This window comes from Zootoca vivipara, chromosome 9 (genome assembly GCF_965207765.1).
Source record: "Zootoca vivipara chromosome 9, rZooViv2.hap1.1, whole genome shotgun sequence".
Classification (NCBI taxonomy): domain Eukaryota; kingdom Metazoa; phylum Chordata; class Lepidosauria; order Squamata; family Lacertidae; genus Zootoca; species Zootoca vivipara.
Genome location: NC_142592.1, coordinates 10,363,785 through 10,384,449, shown reverse-complemented (window position 1 = coordinate 10,384,449; position 20,665 = coordinate 10,363,785). Strand labels below are relative to the sequence as shown.

General features: G+C 41.6%; 1 protein-coding gene across 3 annotated transcripts in view; it reads right to left on the bottom strand.

The window, feature by feature from the left end:
- Positions 1 to 20,665, bottom strand: part of TAFA5 (TAFA chemokine like family member 5) — a 238,489-nt gene that overhangs the window by 53,485 nt on the left and 164,339 nt on the right. For all 3 annotated transcript variants that reach the window (XM_088652576.1, XM_088652575.1, XM_088652574.1), the window contains exon 3: positions 14,797 to 14,924. In XM_088652576.1, coding sequence (XP_088508702.1) covers positions 14,797 to 14,924 — 128 coding nt within the window. The remainder of the gene's footprint in view (positions 1 to 14,796; positions 14,925 to 20,665) is intronic.

The window sequence follows — 20,665 nt, the reverse complement described above, 5'->3', positions numbered from 1 at the left end:
ATGTCTGTGGTAGATCACTGCTAGATCACTGGCACCCCTAAAAAAAGCTCACCCAAAATTTTCCTCCTCCCTAAAAAAAGCTGAACTATGGCCTGAAGCCCTAAACAAAAATGGGCCTCCCTCCCTCCTAAAAGAAGCTCAACAAGTTTGACCTAACCCCTCCAAAACAGGGCTTCCCTTCCTTAAAAAACAACTCAACAGCTTTGACCTGAACCCCCCAAAAGGGGGTAGATCACTCCCAGTTTTTAACTCTGTGTGTAGATCAGAGTCTCTTGGGAGGTGGCCACCCCTGATGTACACCAACAGGGCTCCCCCTACTGGTGGTTGACCCTCACTAGACTACCTACAAGACGGACAGGAGTCACATATTGTTGGTTCAGTTCCAATGCCTAAGCCAATACTGCTCACATCTATAGCCAATAAAGTTGTGGCCTCATTCACCTCATTAACTCAAAGTATTGGTGTCTCTGTGTTTCATTATCTAAGAAATGGGGCAGGCCTCTGGGCATCACCATGCAAATAGCTCATCACCAACAACCAATACTTGGGCCTCCCTTCATAGGGGAGGCAATTTTCACATGTTTCTCCTGCCCTTTCCCAAAATGGACTTTGCTCCTTTTGTGTTCTCCTCAGCATGTATTTTATTTTATTTTTCTGGCCGCACCACTGCCACTTTTGGATATAGTCTTAGACAATATAGACCATTGGTTTCATCTAGTAAAAGAAACCTCCAGGTTTCTTGCTTCAAAAATACCTCTTTCACAATGTGACAGCTCCCTCCCCCTGCCCCAGTTTTGGTCACATACATAAGACAGCAGAAATTCAAACGAAGTACCATACAATCAAACTTCAAAACCAAAGCTTCACAGAGATATGGAATAGCAGCTAGAAAAAAAATCTCTTTGTGCAACCTCTCCTACCGCAAAATATGCTTATTTTAAAGTCTGTTTTTTTAAAAAAGTTCACATTATTTGTAAGGGGAGAAATTAAATCTCAAAGTATGTTAGGCATATCCTGGTAGTTTCTTTAAAAGTGTTAACTCTATGCACTCTAGAAAATAATAATAATTTTGGTAGATTTATATTCAATAGCAGCCTTGTAAAATCATTGGCTCTGTCATCTCTCGTACATTTTACTTTTGGAATACTTGAATTCTCTCTGGAAACTCCAATCCTGAAATTATTATTTGTGATTAAGTGAAAACAAAAAACGAAACAAGAGTAAGTGTTCCCTGATTGATAATATATGAATACAAAGGAGACAAGGTAGCCTGTGAATGTAACTAGTACAAAACCATAGATACAATATACAACTTAAAATGATAGCTGTATAAAATGAATACTATAGCCACAATGACCAATTAAAAAAAATGTCTCCATATAGCAATGCACACTGGCAAACCGGATACATGAAATGTATCAATAATGATTTGGTGTTGGAGATTCATTCCCTGCGTCTGCAGTCATGGGATTGTTGTCTATCACATGACAGTGTATGTTTTCATTCCACAGAGTGGGAAGTGACGGAGACAGGATGTTTGTGTTACTGTGCTCCATAAAATGGGATTATTGTCCTTTGTTCTTTCTCTTTGATGTCTGATGCTAGAGAGAGAGGGAGCCATATTGCAGTGCTCCATGTGTGTGTTTATATGTAAATAAAGTAGATTAGCCAAATGCTGAATTGCTGAGGTCGGTTACGTGAACTGCGAACACTCTGTGGATCCCTGAGTGTGCTGATTTCTGTTGGGATCAGTCGCTGTGATGTTCGGACAGAAGAAAGCTTTTGAAGCTCCCTAACGATCAGCCAGGAGGGAGAGAAAATGCCAGTCGGGCATGTGTCTCTGCCAGGGTCCTACACAAGAGTAGGACGATCCTAACAATGTACAATCTACACAAATCAGATATCTTTCATAGCCAATGGACAGACACATATGGAAACAAGCTGAGTAAGGATCTTCCTTCTTTCCCTCTTGAATGGCTCTGTCACCTGGACACTTTAACTCAGCATGCAAGGAGTTGTTGGTTCTGGTATTGGTCCAACTAAAAGGCTGTGGCAGCCAAGTGAGGAATTCACTGGGTGGCTATGGCATGGAGGCCCACTAAAAAATGGCCCAACACTCCTAAACCATTGTAATACAGTATATCATATGCAGGATTGTGTAAATAAGTCCATTTGTATAAAGGCACTGTGATACCAAAATGATGGCTCAATCATGTACAGTGGTACCTCAGTTTTCAAACAGCTTAGTTAATGAACAACTTGGAACCCAAACACTACAAAACCAGAAGTAGGTTTTCTGGTTTTCAAACTTTTTTTGGAAGCCAAATGTGCTCCGTTTTGAATCCCCCTGTGTTTTCTGTTGCACGGCTCATTTGCGTCGTCCCTGTCCCCCCCGATTGTAATTCAAGCCTTTCATTTCCGATTGCAGATATTTGGAGCTTTTGTTTTTGCTATTTATTTCGCGTTTTTTGTTTTGAGGCTTTTTCAATTAATTTGTTTTTGCCCAGTTCAGCTACTGATTGATTGATTGATTGATTGATTGAGTCATTCATTCATTCATTGTGTGACTGTGGAAATGGATTAAAAAAAACCCATCCAACAATGACTATCATCAGTGCAGGTAAGAAAAAAATATTTAGTTTTTTATCATCTGCAATACTGTTTTACTTAGTTTACAGTACAGAACATTGATTATTGCTTTCATTTTATGGATCAATGGTTTGGTTAGATAGTAAAATTCATGTTAAATTGCTGTTTTAGGGGTTATTTTTAAAAGTCTGGAACGGATTAATCCATTTTGCATTACTTTCTATGGGAAAGTGCACCTTGGTTTTGGAATGCTTTGGTTTTGGGACGGACTTCCTGAACGGATTGCGTTCAAGAACCAAGGTACCACTTTACAGGGTATTTAAAGTTTTCCGCCAATAATAGATTGTGCGATTGTTGTTCAGCTATTATAGATTTTAAACCCCCATACATGAATTCAAGGAGAAAATATACGAATTCAAGGATATATGCACAAGAATTCAATGAGGAAAATCACATGTACGGTGTGATTTCATAGTAGGGATTCTGGGATCGTTGGAAATCATTTGCATTATAAACATATCCAAAGTCAGTTCAGAAATGATGACTTATATACAGAAGTAATGAAAACATATTTAGTCAAAACACACCACTCAGCATTTTTCATACTAATGAAATAGCAAGAACAATGTAAAAATTTTTTTAAAAATCACATATTTCTCTAGACAGACCGAGAGTACCTCTGATGTTATATTCTTTTCAGTTTTTGAAAGGAAACACTTATCCTATATCTTTGAGTAAGCACAAAATGAAGTTTGGTTGTTTTGTTTTGTTTTTTAAAACATAACAGATCTTTGGGGAGATGCTTGTAAGTAATAAGCATTTCTTTCTAGACACAGATTTATGAGGCTATTCATGGACTAATGCATAACAGAATCTGCACTGCAATTTTGCTAATGTAATGTGTTGGCTATTTTGGAAATGTCCATATTGTGCATAATTTGTACTTTATTGACTACATTTGAAAACTTCCCTAACCTTGCAATCTCTTCTCATTTGCATTTCTGAGCAAATTAAAGTTAGAGGGGGGGAACATATATACCAATATTCAAGCAAAATCGTACGGATAATTTGAAAATGTTCCTTTGACCTCTTATATAGTGAGGAGTCAATAAATTAGTGAGGGTTGCAGGGGGGAAGTTTGGCACTTTTGTACCAGTACTGGGATTTATTTATTTTCTTCATTTATATTATACCCCCTCTTTAAAAGTCGTCTCACAAAGTGGATTAAGTGCCGAACCTACTGGAAATCCAGTAGCAGTGACAACATTTCCCATTGCTCCCTGTGCGTAGAGCTGGGAAAACCTTTCCCATGGACTGACCAGAAAGTGAAATATTTCCTTGAACCTGCTTTGGGCAAAGAAAGTGGCAGAATTAGCAGTGGAGGAAATGCAAGGAACAATACATGGCCTGAAAATAGATGCTTCAAGCAATGTAACCTCCCAGTGATTCCACTGGTCCACTGCTGCAAGTTGCCAAGACCGCTGAATATATATCTCACTGAGCTTCTTGTGGCCATGAGTCACCCATCTGAGTACATATCTTACCTTCAGGTAAAAAACAACAAAGAGTCTTGTGGCACTCACAAAACTAACAAATTCATCACAGCGTACTTTGTCATGTGCATTTGATGTTGTGCATCTGTCCATTCATACATTTGTTAGGCTTTAGCATGCCACAAGATAGTTCATTATTTTTTTGCTACAAGAACCAAACATGACTACCTCCCTGGAAATGTTTGCAAAGGAAGGTACCTTCAGGTGTGGTTGATTGTGATATCTTATTTAGTTTGGGGAGGAGAGGTAGAGGCATAGCTGCCAAGTCTCCCGTATTCCTTGGGAAATCCCCGTTATCCCAGCTGTTCCTAGCTGAAAAAATGGGGTTTTTTTGTCCCCCCCCCCCGGTTTATTCTGGCGTGGCGGCCATTTTGGAACTGGGCAGAGCATGCTCAGAAGCGATTTTTGATGCTGCTCTGCCCAGTTCCAAAATGGCTGCAGTGCGACTTCTGGCTCGGCAGCCATTTTGGAACTGGGCAAAGCAACATCAAAAGTCACTTCTGCGCATGCTCCGCCCAGTTCCAAAATAGCAGCAGCGCTACTTCCGGTCTGCTACTTCCGGCCCGGTCCCTTATTTCTCCGACAGCAACTTGGCAGGTATGCGTAGAGGGTGATAATATTATAAAGTGCCCTAGATGTTGGTGGGGTAGGTGGGGATGACATGGGGTAATTTTTGTTCTAGAGTAGGTTTTGTGTCCGGAATTTCTCTTTTTGAAATATGGCAACCCTAAATATTGGGGTCCTTTAGAATAGATGACTGGCATTTTTATTTATTAATTACTGCATGCTGCTATTTTTGATAAATGTATTGCAACTTGTTATTATATTGTTGCAATTTATTTTATTAATATTGTGCTGTTTAAAATTCATAAGATTCTTGCAAATTTCTTGTTTGAACCTTATAAAAACAGGTTGTGTTGCTGCTACATCCCCTCCCCAGGTGTTTATTCCTCCTAAAGGTAAAGGGACCCCTGACCATTAGGTCCAGTAGCGGACGACTCTGGGGTTGTGACGCTCATTTCGCTCTATAGGCCAGGGGAGCTGGCGTTTGTCCGCAGACAGCTTCCAGGTCAAGTGGCCAGCATGACTAAGCTGCTTCTGGCGAACCAGAGCAGCACACAGAAACGCTGTTTACCTTTCCACCGGAGCGGTACCTATTTATCTACTTGCACTTTGAGGTGCTTTTGAACTGCTAGGTTGGCAGAAACAGGGACCGAACAATGGGAGCTCACCCCATTGTGGGGATTCGAACCGTGGACCTTCTGATCTGCAAGCGCTAGGCTCTGTGATTTAACCCACAGCGCCATCCACATCCCCATTTAGCAGTAGGAGGGATTCAATGTGTTACTGCTAGGTCATTCAATGTGTTACTGGTAGGTATTTAAAATGCAAATATGATGGTTGGTTCTTACTTTTTTGAATGCCTACTCAAGCACCAGGAGAAGCAGGCTCTCTCTCTCTCTCTCTCTCTCTCTCTCTCTCTCTCTCTCCACACACACATAGTGGTACCTTGGTTTACAACCAACCATAATCCGTTCTGGAGGTCCATTTGTAAACCAAAACAGGTTGTAACTCAAGGCGCACTTTTGCCAATGGGGGCTCAAAAAAAAAAAAAGGTAATCCAAAACGTATGCAAACCAAGATGTAAGTAAATCAAGGTGTGTTTGTGTGTATATATGAGAGAGTTCAAAAGTCACAATTCAGCAGCAACAGATGAAAAATATACAGTGGTACCTCGAGTCACAGATGCTTCAGGTTACAGACACTCCAGGTTAAAGACTCCGCTAACCCAGAAATAGTACCATGGGTTAAGAACTTTGCTTCAGGATGAGAACAGAAATCGCACGGCGGTGGCGCAGCAGCAGCGAGAGGCCCCATTAGCTAAACAATTTCAGGTTAAGAACGGATCTCCAGAACGAATTAAGTTCTTAACCCGAGGTACCGCTGTACTTATGATGGACTCAGAGAGTGGCCTGGCATTCAGAAGCCTAGACCATATTGTGTTTTCCGACATCTACGTGTGTACATCCACACAGCAGTAGTCCCCAGCCCTACCAACACAATCCATCTGCAGCATAAAAAGGTGTGGGTAGACTGCATGTTCTCAGTATATTTTAATTGCTTATTATAAAGTTTTATAATTTGCCTTATATACCAGTTGGTCTCCGAAGGTGCATAGAAACAACTTATAGAACAAACAGAATAAAAAGAAATAAGGTGTGTGGACAGAAAGCAAACAAAGCACCAGCAATAATAAGTAGAAGACTAGGTATTAACAACATAATGCCTACTTTCCTATCCCCCCCCAAAAAAAGTATTTAGGAAAATGTAATCGATTTATAAAAGGTAAAGGACCCCTGACATTTAAGTCCAGTCGTGAATGACTCTGGGGTTGCACCGCTCATCTCACTTTACTGGCCGAGGGAGCAGACACTTTTCCACAGACCGTTATTCCGGTCATGTGGCCAGCATGACTAAGCTGCTTCTGGCAAAACCAGAGCAGCGCACGGAAACGCCGTTTACCTTCTCGCCGGAGCGGTACCTATTTATCTACTTGCACTTTTGGGTTTGCTTTCAAATGGCTAGGTTGGCAGGAGCTGGGACCGAGCAACGGGAGCTCACCCCATCACGGGGATTCGAACCGCCAACCTTCCGATCGGCAAGCCCAAGGCTCAGTGGTTTAGACCACAGCACCACCCCTGTAACTGATTTTACCTGCTGCATTAAAGAGAATGCAATGGGAGGTAGCCAGTATGTTTGCGTAACGCATTCTATACTTGAAGTGCCGCTACGGAAAAGGCCTTATCCCTGATGACAGCACACCAAACCTCCCAGGAGCATGTCCTTCATTCATGATCTCAACAAACAAGAAGGTTCATACAGGAAAAGTGGGTCCTTCTGAGACTCAGGCCCAGAGCTATTTAGGTCTTTATAGGTGAAAACCAGCACATGGAATTATTTAACCTCTTTAAGAACCAGCCAGATATGCTCAGTATGTCAGGTCCCATATAATAGCCAGGCCAATCTATTCTGAACCAATTGGACTTTGCCAGATTTCCCCCAATAGCCCTCTTCCACCACCCCATCTTGACCCTGTCCTGAGTATCCCTTGATCTTCAGGAGAGGTTTTTTGACTACAATCGAAGCTTCTTTCTGCATAGGCAGAAGCATGAGATACAACCCCCTGACTTCAACATCAGAGCTCACCTTGAAGCACATAAAGGTAAAAGTAGATGTAGGAACACCATGGCCAAACTTGAATCAGATACGTCAATTGCTACTTCCATAAAAGTAACAAAAAAAAATACTTCCTACCCTTCAGGGCTTAATTTGAGGCAAGACTTCAGTGAATGCCAGGCCTTACTCCAATAACTTGTCAAGGACCCAAAGGCCTCTGAGCATGTGCCAAGTATCTTTCTTTTGTTTAGCAAGATTTAGGCAGGAGTCAGATATAGTCGATTCAATTTCATTGCCTAAGCCAATACCACTCACATTCTGTAACCAATGAAAGTTGTGGCCTTTACTTGCCCATTAACCTAAAATACCGTGTCCAATTATTCAACATATGGGGGAGGCTTCGGGGCCTTGACGTGCAAAATCTATATAATGCTGAATAATAATAATAAATTTTAAAGCGGTTTACATAACATTCATTTAACATCACAATGCTAAAACAGATTTTAGAAATGGTAGAGATGATGAAATTAAACAAACTGATATAAAATCAACAAGTTAAAAAAACAAATACATGCGAAAAAATCGCTTGCCTGGTTAGGTTTAGCAACAAGAAATGTTTCCCACAGGTGTGACAGACATGTGCTTCAAAGGCATGTGCTTCATATTAAAAGACAGGGAGTTTCAGAGAAACACATACCGGTACTTAAAAACTGAATATAGCATCTAGAGTATAGCATCTAGATCAAGGGAACTAATAGTACCACTTTATTCTGCTCTGGTCAGACCTCACCTGGAATACTGTGTCCAGTTCTGGGCACCACAGTTCAAGAAGGATACTGACAAGCTGGAACGTGTCCAGAAGAGGGCAACCAAAATGGTCAAAGGCCTGGAAACAATGCCTTATGAGGAACGGCTTAGGGAGCTGGGTATGTTTAGCCTGGAGAAGAGAAGGTTAAGGGGTGATATGATAGCCATGTTCAAATATATAAAAGGATGTCATACAGAGGAGGGAGAAAGGTTGTTTTCTGCTGCTCCAGAGAAGCGGACACAGAGCAATGGATTCAAACGACAAGAAAGAAGATTCCACCTAAACATTAGGAAGAAATTCCTGACAGTAAGAGCTGTTCGGCAGTGGAATTTGCTGCCAAGGAGTGTGGTGGAGTCTCCTTCTTTGGAGGTGTTTCCTGCTTGGCAGGGGGTTGGACTGGATGGCCCTTGTGGTCTCCTCCAACTCTATGATTCTATGAATAAAATCCCTTGCAAACCTTAGAATAAACTATTCAGGAAGCTTATACCTAGACTTGTCGTCAATGTCCTCCTTTTTCATTTAGCATAAGTACCGGTAGCATATACGTACCAGCTACTAGATAATTAACAGTTGATTACTAATCCTGAGAATTATGCTGATCACCCACTGACAACCTTGTGGGCAAGAAGAATAAAGCTGTAAAATAAAATGTTTGAAGAGCATACTATTAAACAGAGGCTTGGAGCAAAAAGTTTGCACTGGAACTTTTGATTGGCTCTGTGATCTATGCATGTGCAATGAAAACTGACTTAATCCTATAGGGGATGAAGAACAGCTGTAAATCGTAAGCCCATGGCCAGAACCATTTTGCCTGCAGGATATATGTACTCAAAAAAAGGCAACGGAAAAGATTAATACTGTATTTTCAAACTTAGTATTAACATCTCATCACTTTTACATATTTTGACATGGGTGCACCCTTTGCTGATCATTAAAGTAATATTACATAAAGAGATAGCTTTATTTTATGGAGCATCAGGGATTTGAATGAATATATAGAATTAGCAAGAGGTTCAAGTTAATACCGCAGCTATCTCAGCAACTGGAGGTGTCTTTTTGACATTTTAATCTCAATAATTCAACAGATCGCTTTGCAGATTTGTTTCTGCAAAGCGGGTTCTCCTTCATGGAGAGCACGTGTTGTGGTTGGGGCCTAGCAAGAAACCCCTCTGCTGTTGGGCGGGATCGTTTAGATGGCCACGCTTGTGATTGGGGCTGCTGGGTTGTTGGGTAGATTTATATGTTGCAGGTTTGATGGACAGCCCAGAGTCTATACAATGGTGCCTCGACTTATGAATTTAATCCGTTCCGAAGGCACCTTCGTAGGTCGAAAAATTCGTAAGTCGAAAAGCGCCATCGGATTTCCCATAGGAATGCATTGGAAACGGAAAAATTCGTTAAGTCGAAGCAACCCCATCTAAAAATCCGTAAAGTCGAAAAAAACCCTATCTAAAACCGCCACGGTTTCCATTCGGATGTGGAAAAAATCGTAAGCGCGCGGCCATTTGCCCCATTTGTAAGTCGAAAAATTCGGTTGCCGAGTCGTTCATAAGTCGAGGTACCACTGTATATTTGTTGCTCTCAGCGCCAGACTTTCTCTTTCGTTGAGGCAACGGATCACCCGCCCCACCCACTTGAATTAGGCTTTGCGTTGACCTTGCTATGCCTGTCATGGGGTCGTCTGCTTTTGGGGCAGGGACCTGGTAGGAATTTTTCCATTTGGCTGATTGGCTGGTGCCACTTGGTTTTGCCTACTGCGTAGCAAATCGTCACAACTTGTAAGGTTGGTGGAGGGATCAGGATTGGCTGTGCTGGTCCCTCCAACGCTGCTGGTTGGTGGAGGGGCCAGGATTGGCTGTGCCGGCCCCTCCAATGGATTGCTGTAGGGGAAGTGGTTGGGTGCACCTGCCCCTACAATGCTGCCGCTGCGCGGGGGATTCCGTTAAAGAAATCCAGGGGCTCGCCATGCTTTTTTCCGTACCCCCTACAAAGGGCTAGGGCCACGCAAGAGCCCCTGGGAGCATTTGGGGAGAGGCGAGGGTCTGTCCCCCAGCTCCATTCTCTCCCAAAAATGTTTGCCTGGCACTGACTTCCGCAGGCGAGCAGATGTCAGATAGTTGGAACCAATGCCTAAGCAACCACTCATATTTTTGTATTTAAACAAAGTTGTGGCCAAAATTATGCCAAAAAAACCTTAAACTTAAATTTCTGTGTGAAGTGTGATTTATTTGGGGTGTCTTGGGGGACCTCTACACGCAATAGCTGACCTTTGGTGCCTTTTTTTTTCTTTTTGAACTGGTTGATGGATTGTGTTAATGCCACTTTATAAACTAATCTCCACCCCAAAACACACACGAAAGAGTCAAGTACTGAAGACAATTCAGCATGATAAGAGACCATATGCAGTGGTATACAGTTGTACCTTGGGTCTCAAACTTAATCCATTCCGGGAGTCGATTCGACTCCCAAAACCGTTTGAAAACCAAGGCATGGCTTCCGATTGGCTGCAATAGCTTTCTGCACTCAAGCGGAAGCCACGTCAGATGTTTGGCTTCCAAAAACCAGAACACCTACTTGCGGGTTTGTGACGTTTGGGAGCCGATTTGTTCAGCAACTGAGCCGTTTGGGAACCAAGGTTTGCTGTATATAAAAAAAGCTGACGATACTTGGGATTAAACCTGAGAAATGCAAAGCATGCCATTTATAACTGAGCTGAAGGATTCTCTCTCTCTCTCTCTCTCTCTCTCTCTCTCTCTCTCTCTCTCTCTCTCTCTCTCTCTCTCTCTCTCACACACACACACACACACACACACACACCAGTAGTCATTGAACCATTGTCCCAGGGAGAGCTATGTGATCTTAGTTCAGGCCCCCATCCATCCAAAAGAGCTATTGTGCCACTGAGTTTCAGATTGGATGGCAGGTCCCCCAAGCATTCCAATTTAAACTACAGGAGCCATCCTGGCTTCTGATTGGTTCCTGGGATGTCCCTTTTTTTTTTTTTTTGGCCAGTGTTCCGGAATGAATCAGCTGGCTCCTGCGAGAGCTCGGGACCAAAAATACGAGTGATCAGTGGGATGTTAGAGGGTATGGGATACCAATGCAAATATTTGTGTGATCAGACTGAGATTGCTTCCAGGATTGTAACAGCTATCCATTTGGGCCTTATATCGGATACATTTTTCTTTCTTTCTTTCTCCCTTTCCATTATTTCATGGAGGTAATTATTACTCCTTTTTAGTAATTGACATTGAAAAAGAAACGTTTTGCAGGTGAAGTCACTGTTTGAAGTAGGATTATAGTTCTGGCAGATTTTGCTGACACCCACCCCCATGTGCAGATAACTGATTACTGATATAAAGTGGTAAGAAAAACGTGTTTATTTCCAAATCTGCCACCATTTAGAATGGAGGTGAGTATGGAGGCAACTCCCTATGTTTTATCTAACTGAGCCCATAGATTTATTTATTTATTTGGGGTTGGGCTTGTATGGAATAGTAGCAAAAGAAAATTCACTTGGATTTCAGTTAGTAGAAACGAACTACAGTATAATAAAGCTGATGGTAAGGAACAAATTACCTTTCCCACCCAACCAGCATGTCATTTATATTAATAGTGGGGGATGCTAAGTTGCTCTGTGTGTAAGTAAACTCTATTAAGAAAGTCACATCCCTTGGTGAAGCTGGATCCTTAGTAAATTTTACTAGCCAAGCACTGAGCTCTGTGTCAGAGTAATTACACCCTTTATCTACTGTGAGCTCTCTTTTAGCTTCTTCGTACTCCTTAATTTCCCACTTCAGCCAATTTAGCAGTAAAATCGCAGAAGTTGAAAAAGGTTAGCTGCTGAGGAACTGGAGCATGAATGTTCTGTTAAGCGCCATGCCTTATAATCGCATCATGTAAAAGAAGGAATTAATTAAGTAACAATTAAGTAGTGATGGATCATTGACAATATATATACACTTTGGTGCTAGAATTAATCTCCCCTATAACACCAACAGAATAGTACATTTTTTTGCTTTGAAAACACTGCCAAGTTATATCCCTGAAACGTGAAAAGGAGAAGCCCTCTGTCACATCTTCCTTTTACCCTAAGCTAAACAATCCAAAATGTTGGATACTTTTCTCGTTGGAGAGTTGCTCCAACTCCTCAGTCATTTTGGTCGCCCTTTTCCCAACATATAAATTATCCTTTTTGAGGTGAGGTGACAAGAACTGGACACAGTATTCCAAGTGCAGCCACACAATAGATTTGTATTACATCATTATGATAAATTCAAGTTTAGTTGTTAAGACCCTTTCCGAATGGTCCATTGGTTGGCATTTGCCTTTTCCATAGATATCACACACTAGGTTGATGTCTTAATCAAGTTTGATACACTATGACCCCAATGTCTCTCTCATTCTTGGTCAGCCAGCAGAAATTCAGACCCCAGCAGCATACAGTATATGTAAAATTGGGATTTTTTTTATTTTTTATTTACCCCAGTGTTCATCAGTTTATACTTGCTTATGTTGAGCTGCATTTGCCCATTTTGCTGCCCATTCACCCAGTTTGGAGTGATCCTTTCGGAGCTCCTTGCCATTCCTTTTTGCTTTAGCCACCCTGAACAATTTCACTTCATCAGGAAACCCTGCTTCTCATCCCTAACGCTGGATCATTTATGGTACAGTTAACAAGCACAGCTCTCAAAACTTTGGGGGACAAATCTCTATGGAACTCAGCTATAATAAAGATGAATGAGTGAAACTACAATATATAATTAATAGTCCATTGGGGGGGAAAAGATACTGTACATAATATTCTCTGGGAACAAGTAGTAGAGTTTTCCTGGTGATAGTGGTATACTCACCAGGAAGAGGATGGGGCATGGCAGTGGTGAGATTAGGTGAGTTCAGTTTTGGTGGTAGCAGAATATCCACACGTCTCCAGGGCTGCCACTGTCAACCCAGGACTCCCTTGACATTGCTTGTACCTTGCCCCACTCCATCCTAGTCCCAATAACCACTGTTGCTGCTGCTTACCCCCCCCCCTGCTTTGGAGGAATAACAGAAAGCTTGTACAATGTGACCACCAAGCCAAACATGGTCCACCAGCCATACAACATACAGGCCCTCCACGCCCCCAAGACTCAATAAATATGTGTTGGGAAATAAAAACAAGGAAATTGTCAATTGCCTGGGAGGTCAGGCAACTGCTGAGGTGGACTCTGCTTGGTGATTCACCAGTTGGGTGCAAGACATGTCTAGGACTTTCATGGCTCTGGGGACCTTCTTCACATTGCACAATCCTGAATGAAGCCACAGCAGCAGCCAAAGATTTAAGGCCTTTCCCATGGCACTGTTCCAAATCCAGATCGCCCATTATTTGTGAAAAACAAAAAGGAAGAAAACAGAAGGACAAAGAACATGCCCATGTCTAGCTTGACCTTAAAAAGTGGGGCACACTGACTTCCTTTAAAGTTACTGCGACATTCCCTGGGGGTTTATACACTTGCAAATTTGCAAATTACAGTCATCTTGTTATTTTTAGACTCTAATGCTAGTTTCTCTTCACATATTATGATGATTCAGTTTTCACTGATTAGTTCTGCAACAAAATATGCCATGGAGCCAGTGGGATCAGGAATGCAAACACGAGTGAGCAACAATCAAAGGAAGTACATCTCAAGTAAATTTCCTGGGGAATGGGGAGCAGGTTGGCAATGAATATTGCCCTGGTCTAGTGAAACTAAGCTGTGTAAGCTGCTTTAGGGTGATTAAGCATCTGATGGACAGCCAGGATCAGGTGGGAAGTGAGGTGTAAAGACAGCAATATGGTCTTGCCAAATGCATATCTCAGAGAATGATTCCAGCCACATATTTGATACTGTGACATCTCCCTTAAACTTCCCTGGTCTGAATTATTTGCATTAATTAATTTATTTTTACATTTATATTTCAGTTTCCCACCTGAAGGTGCTCAGAACAGCTTACAGTCAAGATAATAATAAAAAGATCAAAATCATCATAAAACCGTATGAAAAGTTTCATCGGACACGTCGAGAATGCTAAAAAAGCAACTCAAATTTTCCTCTAAAAGTTTCTTACGTAAAAAGCCAGCCACCAGTTTGACTTCTCCAAATGCCTAGAAATCTAACAACGTGGAACTTTGTAAGGCTTTTTAGGGTCAGACTTTCATAATCCAGATTCTAGCACCCAAACCGACACATTTCCAGTAACAGAAAACCTTATTTCAAACAGTGGTGATGCCTTAGGCCAAATCTCATGGGGACATATATAGGAGAAGGTGCCTCAGATCCCGTTCTTTAAGTATAAGAGGAAAAGCACCACTCTGAATTTAGCCACTTACATAAAACTGGTGTCACGTGCTTCCAGAGTCTTATATTCAACAGAAGCTCTGGTGCCACACTATGGCACCACCTGAAGTATCTGAGCTGTCTTCAAAGGCCACCCCACATGCAGCAGGCAGGCGACAAGTTCCAGAGTGCACATGACAATGGCCAAGCATAACTTATAAATACTGACAGATACCTAAGGATATTGGATTCCACACACATATTAATGGTGTGTTTGTGTGTGTGATTTATGGCTAAACACCGGCTTGATGAGTGAAAAGTTATAGTTTAGGTGGAACGCAAAGCTATGCAAAGAACAGAAAAGGCTTACCGTAGTTGTCTTTATTCTGCCACCTGGTTGTGTACAGGTCCAGCCTGATCTATTGATTAGCAAATCACAGCCTTCTCCTTCTAAACATGGAAGCATTTCACACCACTGTTTTGTTTTTATAATGCGTGCTGTGGACAACAAAAGAGAGGGGAAAAGATCATAGAAAGTTCAGCTTATAGTTCACGTTTTCCTGTCCACAAGATTTGCTTATTTTGATAATTCATCAATGCTCCATTTCTATAAAATGCTTAACCAAGGTATAACTGTAGTATGGCCCTTCTCCTTGGGCACAACTATAAGGAGATTGAATGATGTTTCCTTCCATTTTAGATTAAATGTGTCCTTTCTGAACCCTAAATTGTGGTTGATCTTAACTGAGGTTGCTGAAACAGGTCAGTTCATCATTGAAGTATGAAGTTGGCTTGTTTCAACAAACCATAGGTCAGATTAATCACAGTTCATCCAGATATGGATGAAAAGGCAAGCTCTGGTTAACCCAAAATGGAAGCAAAAGCTTTGAAATTCTTCCTTGCAGTTGTGTTAGACGAAGGGTGTGCATGTGAGTTGGAGCCCGAGGTGTTCCTTGCGAGCACAGCCGATGTGGCCATAATTAAATTCCACCACAACAATACAAATAAAGTCTTTATGACACTCCGGGTCAGAGACCTTGAAATGACAGACGAGTGATCATATGGTCCTCGCTCAAAATAAGCTGCCCCAAGTTCAAGGGAGGAAGGGCCCAGCAGAGCCAGCGTACAAGATCCATCTCTGAAGAGGTGTAATCAATGAAGATGGATCTTTTGTTGGCTTCACCTCCATGCTGACCTCTCCTGTAAAGGCTGTGAAAGTGATATGGGCTCATAAGTGCCGAAAGCAGCTGAAATGCACCAATTACACCAGGGTGTGGATTTTCTTTCATGGAACCCACTTGGCTCCGGTTCGTGGATTTTACAGATCTAGTGAATGCATTCATCCATATTCTTTTGAAATGGTTTTTTTTTAATTGGATTATTATGCAAATACAAACAAAGCAAATAATACAGACATTTCTACTGAATACACAAAGAAAGAAAAAAGAAAAAGAAAACAGAACACAAACAGTAAAAAAACACACACATAAGTATAACACAAGGTAACTATAGTAGTCATCCCAGCATGCCATTTCTTTACCTGAATACCGACCCTTCTGTGGTGAATTTGTTTCTATTATACTTTTGTCTTTTGATTTTGACTTCCGTCGACCTCACAGTGGTTCATTTCCTATAACTAGTACCATTTCTCTGTGTTTCAATATATTCCTTATTTTGGTATAAGGAGACATTTTCCCACTTTATTCTAAACACAACCAAACATTGGTTGTTGAACCTTGACTCGATAGGTAGGTATTTAGACAATCCCATTCCTTCTGGATTATTTCATTTGACTTGTTCCTTAAGCCTTCAGTCAACTTAGCAAGTTCCAAGTACTCGCTCAATTTTTGTAGCCATTCTTCTTTATTTGGTATACGGTCTCCCTTCCAATACTTGGCTATTAACACACTAGCCGCCGTCACTGCATAGAAAAATAATTTTATCTTTCTTTTGGAATATTAACAGTTAGAATTCCAAGAAGAAATGATTCCAGTGTTTTTATGAAATGTAATTTTTAGTGTTTATTTTTTCCCATTTCCTCATAGATTGTGTCCCAGATTTTTTTTTTTTATGGGCACGACCAGCATTCATCCATATTCTTTTGTGTTTGTTTGAAACAAACAACCCTGACAACTTCCTCTCCTTCTTCATCAACTGTTGGGTTTGAATTATTCCTTTGCAAACGAGGCATTTTTCTTTATGCGTGTGTCGAGAACTTTGAAGTCAACATTATCGTAGTGATAGATCTATGTCACAGCAAGATATGATGCCTGGGGTTTTAAACATAGCTGTGTGGCTATCTGCTCTAGCAAGACTTTTCTCTCCCATTAGCCCCTGTTTACGCATGTTCAATATGTGCGCGGTCGTGTATATGCACATTGTGCCAAACCCGGAAGTGGCCCAGAAATGTCATAAAGACGTCACTGAAACATCACTAAAAGGGCAGAACAGGGGTGGGGGTGGGGCGGAACAGGGTGTTTACAGTCTTTTTCAATGGATTTCAATTATATACGACGTCATCCATGTGCACGGTGCCTTGGAACGTAACCCCTGGGTAAACCGGGGACTGCCTGTATAATTCCCCCCCCCCCCGATGGAAAAACTGGCAGAAATAATGCCATAGTCCGTCATTACACACCACAGGTATATACTCTAAGTAAGAACAACAGTAAGTAGAAATCCCCTGTGAACATTTGTGGGTGGGGAATCCAAATAGGATCACGTCTTACATTAGGGTGGCACTATGGTCTAAACCACTGAGCATGCCGATTAGAAGGTTGGTGGTTTGAATCCCCGCGACGGGGTGAGCTCCCATTGCTCTATCCCAGCTCCTGCCAACCTAGCAGTTCAAAAGCACACCAGTGCAAGTAGATAAATAGGTACCACTGCGGCCGGATGGTAAACAGTGTATCTGTGCACTCTGGTTTCTGTCACAGTGTTCTGTTCCGCCAGAAGCGGTTTAATCATGCTGGCCACATGACCCAGAAAGCTGTCTGTGGACAAATGCTGGCACCCTCGGCCTGAAAGCGAGATGAGCACCACAACCCTATAGTCGCCTTTGACTGAACTTAACCATGTTCTGGAGAATTGCTCATAAAGGCAAAATCGCATGAAGTCAGATCCTTGAACCACTGTCACGTGACCATCTCTATCTTTCTGAATCTGGCATGCAAAGTGCGCCTTGCCCTCCACCTTGCTTACCAGGCTCTGGAAAGCTCTCTTGTGGGAACTACCCAGAGCCTAGAAAGTAAGGCAGAGGGCTTAAACATTTTTGCCATGGCAGGAAAACCTGGCACAGAAAGAACTTTTTATGCTCTCTGTCTTGCTTACTGGGCTTTGAGAGCTGCCCGTTTGGACAGTGGAGGCTCTCGCAAGATCTCAGACAGCCCTTTCTGATAGTTTCTCTACCCACCCACTTCCTTTTGGCCACACACATAAAGCCGTGATCACAAATGTAAAATCTGTGTGAGCTGCGACCCTGCTGCATTATTCTAATGTTTAAAGGGGAAAAATATAGCAGACTATGGCAGTACCTTGGTTCTCAAACTTAATCCGTTCCGAAAGTCCAGTCCAAAACCAAAGCGTTCAAAAAACCAAGGCGCGCTTTCCCATAGAAAGTAATGCAAAATGGATGAATCCGTTCCAGACTTTTAAAAACAACCCCCAAAACAGCAATTTAACATGAAGTTTACTAACGAGACCATGGATCCATTAAATGAAAGCAATAATCAATGTACTGCAGTCACACAATCAATCAATCAGTCCATCCATCAGTAGCTGAACTGGTTTCCACACAGTCACAAAAACAAAACAAAAAGAGCCACAAAAACAAAAATGCAAAATAAATGGCAAAAACAGACAGACCTCATCATAACACTCAAAACGGAAGTGTGGCACCCAAAACAGAAGTGTAACACTCAAAATGGAGCACTTCCGGCTTCTTAAAAAGTTTGTGAACCGGAACACTTACTTCCGGGTTTGCGCTGTTTGGGTTCCAAGTTGTTTGAGTACCAAGGTGTATGAGAACCAAGGTACCACTATATTTAATTCCTTGTATTGAGCCATCATATTTAGCTGTGACTAATAAGGACTTCTTGCATTTACTGTTTACATGGCAAGGATATTAATGCACGGTTGATAGCGATCTGTTCCATTATTTGTTTATTTAAGAAGGAGAGTGAACTCCCCTTCCTCTGAAGATCTGGACAAAGCAAAACACCCAGCTCTGTTTTGAAAATGCTATGACACTTAAACTGGGCTATGATTACGAGAACAGGATTAAGACAGAATATGTGAGTGAACATGTGTACACACATATTTATCAGGTTTTTGTACTTTCTGTCACCCACCTTTGATATGAATTTATACGCTAAAATCTGTCGGCAACCATGGGAACTCCGTTTGCAAAGTCTCCTGAAGGCACAATATTGATAAAACCACGAGCCTGCTTCAGATATTTCTCTCTGTAACGTTTCCCGAAGGAGCAAAGTTTATGAAACCACTGGCCTGTTTCAAATTAACACTTCCAATTGATATCGAAATCAGCTGACCACCTAGCATGAATAAGCTAGGCCACGAGGGCCTGCATGAGATTTTGAAACTCTGAAGAGAATATCTCCCAAACTGTTGAAATCCTAGTTTTCGGGAAAAGAACAAATAAGAGTCAGATAGCTTCAGGGTAGTTAGTTTTTGCTGTCTAACAAGGGATGTTAATTGAATGCTTGCCTCTGGAGAGAAATCTTTGTCAGGAATCACTGTGCTCTGTTTCCATCCCCTGCTGTTCCGCTCTGCTGTATTCAATTAGTGTACTGGAAGCAAAGTAAAATTTAAACTGATCTCTGACATGCCAGCAGAAACCACTACAGTACAGGGATCAGGTTTTTGGGGACATCTTGCTTTGTTGCCAATATGCTGGGGATGTCAGAGTTAATGGGAGCCAGAGGAAACGGGTAGTGGAGGTATCGCAGGAGCATGGGAGAGAAGTACTACAAGTAAAAGTAGCAAGAAATATTGAATATTGGATTCAAAAGCCCCCCCAAAAAAGTGAAAAAATGAAAATGTCATTACCCCAGTGAGAGAGGGGCAGAAGCAAGCAGGTGGGGGGCAGAAAGAGAATGGGATTGGAAACAAAGTGTGGGAAATACAGAAGATGGGAGAAAGTGCTCGGCAAAATTTAGATAGGGATAGAACAGGAGTGGGGTGAGGGAGAATTGTATTAATATGTATGGACTGATAAAAATGGTCTGAATTCGGAATGTATTAAGGACTGGCTGAGATCTCTGGAGACACCGATTCCAAGGGAAGGGGGGTAGATGTAGGTTTTTTTGGGGGGGGGTTGGAACAATAAGGGGGTAAAAGATTTTGATAGTTAAGTTTGAACATTTTTGGGTAAAGGGTAGCGAATATTAGGCAAAAAAATAGCAATGTGATGGGTGAAGGGTTAATAGTTAAAAAGAAGCAATAATTTGGAAGAAAGAATGTGAGTTTAGAATTGGAAACTGCAGGAGATAGTGAATTAATTAGAACTCAAGAAGGGGAAACGAGGAAGTCCGAAATGTTTAGAGTTGAATCTGTGTAATATGATTAATCTCTATTGTTTTTTTTCTTTTTCTTTTCTTTTTTCTTTTTTAATCTTTGTTCTTTTTTATATTATTGACATTTAAGATTTGATTATTTTGTTTTATACTATCGGTATTTTTCTATTCTCTTTTTATGTAAAACCTAATAATTTTTTTTTAAAAAAAAAAAACAGTAGCAAGAAATATTGTGAGTTTTAAATTGTGGCTCTCTTTAGGCAGCTCCCTGTCTGTAGCATTTGGGAGCAAGAGCTCAGGGGCAGAGCATTCCTCCCGTGCAGAAGGTCCCAGGCTCAATCTCTGGCATCTCCCGTTCAAAAGATGAGGAAGCAGGAACAGATCTCTGCCAAAAACCCCAGGAGAGCAACTGCCCACCAGAGGACACAATACTGGGTAGTGATGTTTGAAAGCAAAACAGTACATTTGATGGATATAGTTTTTACTAGTCCAGGTAATGCCCGTTCCACATTTGCAGCAACTTGATCATTTAGTGTGGTAGCACCTACTCTTTGGAACTCCTTGGTGTTTGAGATCAAGCAGGCTCCTTCACAGTACAGCGGTACCATTGTTCTCAAACTTCATCCATTCCAGAAGTCCATTCCAAAACCAAAGCGTTCCAAAACCAAGGTGCACCTTCCCATAGAAAGTAATGCAAAAATGGGT